Here is a 9926-nt window from a genome sequence, read left to right on the forward strand (position 1 = left end):
ATATCATATCAAATAAGTGATTTTAAAGAGTTATCTTGAAATCAACTATGACAAATGTACATTACATGGTCTATTTAGCTACATGACTCTTTTTTTAAACTTTAGTTACATGACTCTTGTGCGTAGTACCTCAACATAATTGACATTTGTTAATGACTAAATTGGATTTTGGTCGAACCTTTAAAGACCATTTTGTTCATACTATTTTTTGGAAACATATTTGAAAGCCACACCACACTAATACTATACATAAAGTTTGGGAGTAAAACTGCAATTTTTCTTCTCACAAATTTCCCCAATCTGTCTACACTACACTCCAGAGTACCTCATGTGACTCAAATGGATAACGCCCAGCAAATTTAATCACTGAACAGAGTTATTGAGCTTTATTCTCAACTGCCTCAACAACAATGGGAGCGCTGAGTTTTGGTTTTTCACCTCTGAATGCTGTCACTACCTCCAGCAAACAACAAACTTTGAAGAACTTGGGCACAGCCCATTTCTTCAACTCTACAAATATGCCTTCTTTCAACTTCAGAACCCAGCAAAACGTCCGTTTATGCTCAAACTCTCACTCCCACCTCACCAGAATCAAGTTTTTTTTTTCTGTAATTTTTTTGTAGATGTGAATATATTGATTGTAGTTTTTGTTGGCAGTGCAGGGGTGGCATAAGAATGCAAATTGTTGAAGAAGAGTATGAGGTGCAGCAAGCAAAAGATATGGCTGCTGCAAAAAAAAGATGGGAGGCCATGGTATTTTGCTGCCATTAATTTTATAACGCTTTGATTTAGTATTTTCTTGCAGGTGTTTATGTAATTTGGTTTCTTGGATTTGAATTTTGCTTGGTAATTTTTGCTTAATTTCAGCATTCAAGTAGTTGGTTTGTGTGGATTGCAACTGAATTTTTAATTCTGTATTGGTGTTTGAGAGTCATTGGTTAGTTGAGTGGTTTAAGTATGTTTCTTCCTTAATTTTTAATTTTTAATATTGCCAATCGAACTGAAATATGATAATAAATGGTTCAAAAAATAAGCCATTTTTGAATCTCATCTTTTGACAACTTAGAAACTTATAAGGTGACCCAAAAGTCAAGGACACCTCAAAGGGCTTAAGTGGTTGGAGGTCTGATATCTTAGTCCATGCTATACTCTTTTGACTTCAGGTGTAGAAATTGAGTGCTGATTATAACCAACATGATATGGTTAGTGATCATTTGCATCCTTCAATCATGGAAGTTATTTTTGTGGGCCTTAGCTTTATACTCTAGTATTTAGGCTATGGGTACCTTTTTGTTTCATTCTTCTTAACTTCTACTTATGTGGCATTGACTTGTTTTATCACAGATAAGGAATGGGAAAGTAAAATTTCTCACACCTAGGGAAGCTGGATATGCTATTCAACTCTCAAATAAAGTTCTACTCGATGTCCGTCCATCTACAGAGCGTAAAAAGGTAGCTTTATTTGCCTTTAAATCAAATTTTGTGATTAGATTAGACAGGTACCTCGATTTGGCTCATCTGTCCTGGATACTGAGTCTTCAACAAGTTGCTGTGTCATAGTTATTCTTGAGTATGGTCTTTTAATGATCTAGTTTGAATGTGGTTGATGTGATGATTTGACGACTGTAATTGAATGACATTCCTGGTTACTGATGTGTTAATTAGTAGAGTTGTTGCCCCATTTTTTTTAAGGTAAAAACATTCTATCGATTCTCCTTTTAGGAGGGTATGGGGTACCGGTTAGTATGGGCCTACTTCCATGTCTCATTTCTTATCCAGTTACCTCGATTAAACTGCTGTTTTGAAGGCATGGGTTAAAGGCTCAACATGGATTCCATTATTTGATGTTGATAACAGTATTGATGCTGTTAATCTTTCCAGGAAGATGACAAATTTCATGATGGGTATGCACTGTCCTATTACATTGCCTCAATATCATATTCAGCTTACACCATTTGCATGTTTCATAAGGTGATACAAATGGTTCAACGATATAATGAAAGATGAGGACAAAAATAGCTATATTGTAACTCAAACAAGATTGTTTGTTCTTGAAATAAAAAAATTTGATGTGTTCAATATTATTAAGGAAAAAAATTCAAGAAATATCTCAAATCTTTAATGTAATTATTGATAAGTGTGAGAATTTTATACCATGTAGGTGGCTGGTGGAGTGGTGTGCCAGCATTAGCGTATGACAAGTAAGCTGCTTAATTGTTCTCGTTCCAAATAAATATCAGTATCCAACAACTCTTTGGTGTATTGTGTTCTGTTCATTCACCAGTTCATTTTCTCGACAGCAAATTTTTATCAAAAGTTCAGGAGAAATTTCCGAAAGATAGTGATCTTATAGTGGCCTGTCAGAAAGGTTTGAGGTGAATTTCATTTTTAATTTCTGTTAGTGTAAATCCAGTTTTCAAATGATTGCACATCATCCTCTGATTCATTGTCCACTCAATACACATTAATAGATATGTAGTGTATTCAGTGCCTCTTGTGTCTGTAGTAGACTTGGTAGAATTGCTACATAATCATAGATAGATGAATCTTTAGTATCCCAATGTCCAGAAACACCAAGGCTTTAGGGGTGTGTGTCAGTATCTACTCCTTTTTTTTCACTGTCAGCTCACATTTGCTCAACTCTGTATATTGCAAGAGAAGAAAAAAGTCAAAATATATGTACCAAATTACAGAAAACTCATAGAGGATGAACTATTACCATTGCACCCTGTCGTGAAAGCCGTGGACCAACTTTGTGCTTCATTAAAAACATTTTGGAAAAAAAGAGCATAAACAAGGATATTTTAGAGTTGTGTTGAGGGCTGGAAAATGAGTTTAGATTTCTCATTAAACAACTCTATTTATAGAGAGTGCAAGAAACAACTCTACACAAATTTCTCCTAACAAATCCCGACACAAATATCTCCTAAGAAATCTCCACATAATATTTAGAACTCAATCAAACTTGAACTAGTCAAACACAATAAATGTGGAACTATTCTAACAATTAGACTTATTCAACAATTACTTTCTTTTATTCCATTGCTAAAAAATTTGCAGAGAAGTTGCATATCTTAACAAAATAATTTACCTGCTGTCTTTTCTGATCAAAACATTTGGTCAAAATATTTGTCTAAATAGCTGATTCATAGTTCTTAATTTTTCTTAGTAATTAAGTTCAAATTAGTATGCATATATTGTAGATACCATGAGCTTTTACAGTCAGCTCACAATTGCTCAATTCTCTTCATTTTTCAAGGAAAGAAGTTAGAAATATATTTATCCAGTGCAGAAAACTCATAGGGGATGAGCTATTACTGTAATGTGCATGGTCTAGATTTTTTTCTCCGAGGAAGCTTACCCAACTGTTGGAAAAATCTGTCAAACCAGAATGACTGGGTTCCAGAATTGGAGGCTGGGAGCTAATATTGAAAATTGGATGTGTGGTGGTGAATGTAAGGGACTATCTCATCTATACCTCCATCTGCTATCACCCTTTCGTGAACAACGATTACATAGTAGGACATGAGTTTAAAGGGAATAAGGTGCTAGAAATACGTATTCTGGATGGGGCTTCCACTTGGTTTTAAGTGACCAAAAGATGAAGTTTTATGAATTTGGCAAGTTGCAGCCCAATTTTGAATTTTGAGTTGTGGTGGTGAATGTGAAGCGTGGGTCAGTCTGACTTCTCCCTTGATATACTATCACCTCTTGAAGAAAGACATTTAGATTGTATAAATCTAAAGGCAGCGAGGTGTTAGAAACATGTCATTATGGAACAATAAATATTTAATTTTATATGACTGATAGTTGGAGTTCCATGCAAATCTCTGAGAGGGTGAAAGTAGAAGCACATGCTAGAGGTTCTTGTACAGCATAATGTCAAATGATCATTAGGACCGTAACCTCTATCAATGTTGCAAAAATGAAAATTTTGTAATTTTAATGTTGTAGGGAAACTGTGCATAAATAAATTAAGGTCCTTACAAAATAGGTATAACTAATGTAGATTTACAATATTAAGCTACAAAAAGTTGGTATCTTGAGACTAAAAGTACAACAGAAGCGTGGACAAAAAAATAGTGTATACCAACATAGTATAAAATGGCACATTGGAAAGACATCCAAATTGGGCATTTATGAGCATCCAAGTTCTATTGGAACTGTTAGAGAAAATGAGAGATTTACTTTAGATCTTTTTTGATTCATCAAAGACAATACTTTCAGTGATCTTCAAAAAACCCTTTTTGAAGTGTGTATAAATTTGTCTGAGGGGATCTTGTTTTGTATTTTTACAGTATTTGTGTGTTTTGATCTTGTAGAAATTTAAATGCATTTGCATATTCTGTCCAGTGTGTGTTGCATGGTAGACTATACTGTTCTAGAAGAGAGTCCAATTTTCAAGAGAGGGGAGTGAGGTAATTTTACACTTTAGAGAAAAGGTACACATACTTTTTTTCTGGTGTGCATTGCGGCCAAAACTATTGATTTTCACTTAGGACCAAAATTTTTAACTTCTATGGGAAGTTTGTTCATGATGTGGGATTACAAAGTAATTATTAACAAACAAGATAGTATATAAGTAGAGGTCAATGGTTAACATTTTGGGTTTCTGCAATACTTTATGTGCCATTATGGAATATTATGAATAAAATGAGTCCATATTAATAAAAAAAGTCAGTGTATTATATGCCTGTTGGTTCCATTTTACTGCTTTTTGGCCTTTGGTCAAATTTTCTTTTTTGGGTACTAACTGATATGATGTTTGAAGATAAGTTATGTTTAGGCATTGGGGAAATAACACAAGTCATGTTTTTAATACTTTATGCATCAGACAGATCCCTTGCGGCTTGTGAACTTCTATACAATGCTGGGTACAGAAACCTTTTCTGGGTTCAAGAAGGTTTGGAGGCTGCAGAAGAGGAGGTATTTGGTCAATAGAAGATAACTCCACTTTCCTTGCCATAATTCTTATTTCAATGACCCGTGCTTGTCTTTTCTTGACAGGATCTTGACAGAGAAGGTCCTCAACCATTTAAACTTGCTGGAATTGGTGGAGTGTCAGAGTTCTTAGGGTAACAATTTAGGATTCTTTGTTCTTTCAGACCTGTTTAATTTAAGAGTTACCATGTGGATATCTTTAGTTCCAAATATGAAACCTTGCTAGTTGCTATGATTTGATCAAGGGAGTTGAATAGGCATAGGAGATGCAATTTTCTAGGTAGTTGCACTATATTTAAAATCATATTTCAGCCTTTTAAGTGAACAAATTCGTTCATGGTACCATGCCTGAATTTCACTAGTTTGATTCATAAAGTTGCATGGTCCAAAATGACAATTTGCAAAATGGTCATATATAAGTTTAGAATTCATGTACAGTTGGGTCTACTACTAATGGATATGTTGCTCTGTTTGTGTAAATGTGTTGCGTTTGTACCACTATATGATAAATAATGAAACCAAGGAAAAGGCCAAAGAGCTATTGAAGTCCCTTATGTTCTCAAACTATACATCCAACCAATCCTCTTTTTTCCTTGTCGTATTAATGCCATCTTGATCTTAGACTTTCAGCTAACAACTCCTTGGTAGTTTTGCAGCACATTGGTCTCGTTGTTGAATAATTATAGCAACATATTAGACTCAAGCAGTTTTCTAACCTTTTGTTAGTCCTTATGGAATGGGCTTGAAGAAATTGCAAGATGAAACAATGCCCTAATGCTCAACAAAAGATGATCAAAGTCCTGGAAAAAAGCTTCCTTTTTCATGAACATTTGCTTTAAACAGATGAATATGGAACATGGCTACTTCACGAATTAAGAATGCAATTAGTGTCACTATGAAATGGTTTTGTTTTCTATGTGAAAACAAATCACAGATGTGCCTTCATGACCTGGGAGACCAATGTTATTAGACCCAACCTCCCATGTATTACATTTCATACCTTCACTGCATATTTTTCATGACATATCCAGTTGAAGCACAACTTCCTCAGCTAGAAGTTCTTGCTTGAGTTTTGGGCAATCACTGATGCTGTTTCCTTGTTTAACCTCAGTTGGACTGACCAGCAACGAGCTGCAGCTGCGAAGGAAGGCTGGGGTTACCGATTAGTTTTTACTGGTCGTTTGGTATTTATGCATCCCTGGCCTTCTTTTGAATGATTTGTGTTGTGGTTCATTTGAAATTTAGTAACAAGACTATATGGTTGCAGCTTGGCGTCATTCTCGCTGCCGATGCCTTGTTTTTTGGAGCACAGCAAGTAGGCCGTTATATTCAAGATTTAAGGGCACATTAAGTGCTTTTAGACATAGAAGGTGGTTCTGGCCCAAGTATCCAAGAAATGACTTGTCCTCTCTCCATTTTGCCTTATTTAGTCCAAAGACATGCCAGACTTCATCCAAGAAACCTGTAAATGGTGGGTGATGCCATTGTTGTATACCTTTTCTCGGTCTTTTGGCCTGCAGCTCAAGCGATGGTCATTGCTTTACCGCTGCAACATATCTTGGTGTGACCTTTTTGTGTTTGTGTGACAGCCTCGTCAAATTTTGTTGTAAGGATTACTTGCTTTCAAACGTATTCAATGTTGGTGAAATATTTGATTGCTTCGAATCATTTTTTCACAAGTTAATGATTCCGAACTCATTCCTTGGACTACTCGAGTTTGCCAGCCAAGATTGTTCATATTTCTCCCACAATTTGTAGATGGAACTATAGACAAAGTTTTCCCTTTTGAATTCCATTTCTTGTGGTTCGAGCTTTGATGTTTAATCTGTGGAACTCTCTACAGAGCTTTGAAAGAGTTTTTAACCGTTGTTTCAGAAAGAAAGCATAAGAATCTTGGATAAACTTTGATGCACGAATCCATGATATATAAAATCCGAGAAAGATATGACAAAAATCAATGATGGATACAAGGATTTCATCACTAGGCCATAAGAATGTCATACACAAGTTCTTTTAACCTTCTGAATAGGGGTGTCAATTGGCTGATTGGGGCTGTAAGTTAGCCAAAAGCATTAAGACAATAAGCTGGTAACTGACCGCGACGAAACTGAATGATAATGCTTGACAATATTTGGAACTCCTACATTGATCACAATGGAAAAGTGCGTGACTATCACTCCTGCCAACTGCCAAAGCAAAAACTGTTGTTTTCTCCAAAAAAAAAAAAAAAAACTTCTTGCAGGAAACAGGAAATATTGAGTTATTCTTTAGCTCTATGATCATGGAAACTTGGCAAATCATTGCAGCTTCTGAAATTTCTAAAATCATATAATTGATCAATGCATTTAATCCTCAACCAAGATAGAGGGCCACCAAGCTAAGACAGTTTTCATCCAGGTGGTAGGACATCAGTTTAATTGTTTTGGGTTCGCTGCCTGTTGCTTTTACAAGATTCTTGGGGCTCTGCCATGCTTTGACTTCTAGTTAAAACTGCAACGGTTGAACTTTTTTCTGTCCTGTACTTCTAGTCATTTGTCTAAAAAATTTTCTGCAGACATGTTTACACTCAAGTTGTTTAAGTTGGAATATGCAAAAAATGATCAACAGTGATGCTTCGTGCATTCCACTTCAATAAATGTCCACATATTAATTATGAAAACTATTAGTTGTGCCATTGATCCTGCACATACAACATCATCTCATGAATTACAGAAAACTAAGTATTTATTCTATAGAAATTGAGAGCAGGCTATTGTTCTTCTCTAATTGGTTTCTCTGTAGAGTTAAATTGAGACCTTAAGAAAAGTGTGGTTTGGCAACAACCATCAGAGGTGATATCCTGTGCATTGTGATACCAAAAACTTCTTTCATGTCCAGGTCTTTTGCTTCAACTCCTGGAGGAAGCTCCCAGTCAAAGCTGTGCAGAAGTTGAGCTAAAGCAAGCTCAACAGTTGGTGTACTAAATGTAATAGCAGGACAGCTTCGTCTACCAGCACCAAAAGGTATGAGCTCAAAATCTTGGCCCTTGTAATCAATGTGACAATTCATGAACCTCTCTGGTTCAAATTTATATGGATTTTCCCATGATTCAGGGTCCCTTCCAATAGCCCAAGCATTGATGAAGAACCTTGTTTTAGCAGGAATATTGTAGCCATCAATTGTCACATCTTCCATTGATTCTCTTGGGACTAACACTGGAGCCGGAGGATGTAGTCGAAATGTTTCCTTCACAACAGCTTTCATGTAGTGTAACTGAGGCAGGTCATTCTCGGATATCGATCTTTTTTCACCCACAATACTTCTCACCTCAGCCTGTGCTCTTCGCAATACGTTGGGATTCACCATGAGTTCTGTCATTGCCCATTCCAAGGTGATGAAATTTGTATCAGTACCTGCTGCAAACATGTCCTGCAACAAATGTAAGAAAAGCAATCAGAGAAATCCCCTTTTGCAAAAACTGAAGCTGGATAAAACTGCTGGAAAAATGACAGTTTCAGCATTAGACTCATTGAACCAAGAAAGATTGAGTTGAAAGACAATATATAAGAAGTTTGCTCCAACCAGTATTATTGCTTTGATATTATCCGTGGTGAGAGGAGTTTCGAGATCCTGCTTTCGCTGTATTTCAAGTAAAACATCCACGAGGTCCTTGTGGTCTTTCTTGTTCTCAAGATTTCGATGTTCGTCTAGAATCTCATCGAAAAACTGGTCAAAGCGTCTGAAAGTGTCAATGAGTCTGGATTCCATCCCAGTCAATTTGTGCATAAATTCCATGGAGGGGAAGAAATCTCCAATGGTGAATCCTCCAAGAAGAATTTGATAATCTTCAAGCAGCTTTTGGAAGTTATGCCTAACATTATCCCCTCCTTGTGAGAAGTCCTTCCCAAATGCAACGCGACAGAGGAGATTATTTGCATACAGGTTAAGCATATTGGTTAAGTTTGTAGTACCTGGGCATGATTCTGTGATTCGCTGAACTAGATGAGCAACTTCTTCTTCCCTAATAAAGCTAAATGACTGCACTCGCTTGGCGCTTAACAGTTCAAGGATGCAAATCTTGCGTATGTTTCGCCAGTAGGCACCATATGGAGAGAAGACAATATCAGTGCAGTTGTAGAAAAGGTGTTTGGCTGAAAATATTTGTGGCCTGCTTGCTAGCGCAAGATCATAGTTCTTCATAGCTTCCTTTGCCAATCTAGCTGATGAAATCACAACTGTTGGCACCTGACCAAGCTGCAAGAACATGATCGGACCATACTTCTTGGCTAAGTTGTGAAGTGATTCCTGAGGCATGTTACCTAGTAGATGAAGGTTGCCAATAATGGGAAGTTTTGGAGGGCATGGTGGAAGCTTTTCATTTCTGTTATCTTTGTGCTTCAAGAGCAATTTTAGCAGCAAAGCCAGGAATAATGATGAAAAGATTAGCAAGGGCAGAGCCATTGAAGAAGTTTTCTCTTTTCAAGTTTGAGCTGCTGAGTAAGAGATCAACTTCATAGAGGGCAGTATATGTAGTGTGGACACCGGCTGGTCCAGCTGCGTTTATCTGATTATCTTCTTTGTTTTTTTTTTTTTTTTGACTACACACACATTATCTAGGTCTTCAGCCTGACTAATCCCCTGCGACCTGAAAGAGAGCGCCCCAACCCACTCAGAGCACGGTAACTATGGGACTCGAACACTGGTCAATGCCTTAAAGAAAGACTACATGACCGGCCGAGCTACCCACGGGTAGGAGTGGGCAAAAAATTCGATCCGATCCGAAACCCGACCAACCCGATCCGATCCGAAAAATAGAATATCCGATCATAGTTTTCTTGGCAGGGCAGATGCGGGTCGGGTACCTGCAAAAACGGATACGGATATGGATCAGCAAAATAAAAATCCGCGGGTACCCGACCCGCAGGGTATATTATATAAATATTAAAAAAATAAGGGTTCATTATATAATTTTATAATTTTTAATCCTAAGTGTAAGTAAAGTGGTT

General features: G+C 36.8%; 2 protein-coding genes across 4 annotated transcripts; one reads left to right on the forward strand and one right to left on the reverse strand.

Moving 5' to 3' along the window:
- The first annotated feature begins 245 nt into the window (after positions 1–245).
- On the forward strand, positions 246–6651 carry LOC113740402 (rhodanese-like domain-containing protein 11, chloroplastic). Of its 3 annotated transcripts, none has more exons than XR_003460449.2 (10): positions 246–551; positions 658–753; positions 1345–1452; positions 1808–1904; positions 2162–2201; positions 2301–2368; positions 4839–4926; positions 5008–5075; positions 6053–6125; positions 6209–6377. XR_003460449.2 is itself a non-coding variant. In XM_027268027.2 (10 exons), the coding sequence occupies exons 1-10, from the start codon at positions 411–413 to the stop codon at positions 6290–6292; spliced, it is 867 nt and encodes a 288-aa protein (XP_027123828.2). In that variant the 5' UTR covers positions 248–410; the 3' UTR covers positions 6293–6651. The 3 variants fall into 3 exon arrangements, 2 of the variants coding, with proteins under 2 accessions (XP_027123828.2, XP_027123827.2); XM_027268027.2 differs by having other exon boundaries at positions 248–551; positions 4835–4926; positions 6209–6651; XM_027268026.2 differs by having other exon boundaries at positions 253–551; positions 2301–2375; positions 6209–6651.
- Positions 6652–7538: 887 nt separating this feature from the next.
- On the reverse strand, positions 7539–9434 carry LOC113738727 (cytochrome P450 71AP13). The gene is made up of 2 exons (XM_027265974.2): positions 8503–9434; positions 7539–8349 (listed from the first exon to the last, which is right to left on the reverse strand). The coding sequence occupies exons 1-2, from the start codon at positions 9379–9381 to the stop codon at positions 7738–7740; spliced, it is 1491 nt and encodes a 496-aa protein (XP_027121775.1). The 5' UTR covers positions 9382–9434; the 3' UTR covers positions 7539–7737.
- Positions 9435–9926: the final 492 nt, after the last annotated feature.

The sequence above is a fragment of the Coffea arabica genome, chromosome 4c (assembly GCF_036785885.1).
Source record: "Coffea arabica cultivar ET-39 chromosome 4c, Coffea Arabica ET-39 HiFi, whole genome shotgun sequence".
Lineage (NCBI taxonomy): Eukaryota > Viridiplantae > Streptophyta > Magnoliopsida > Gentianales > Rubiaceae > Coffea > Coffea arabica.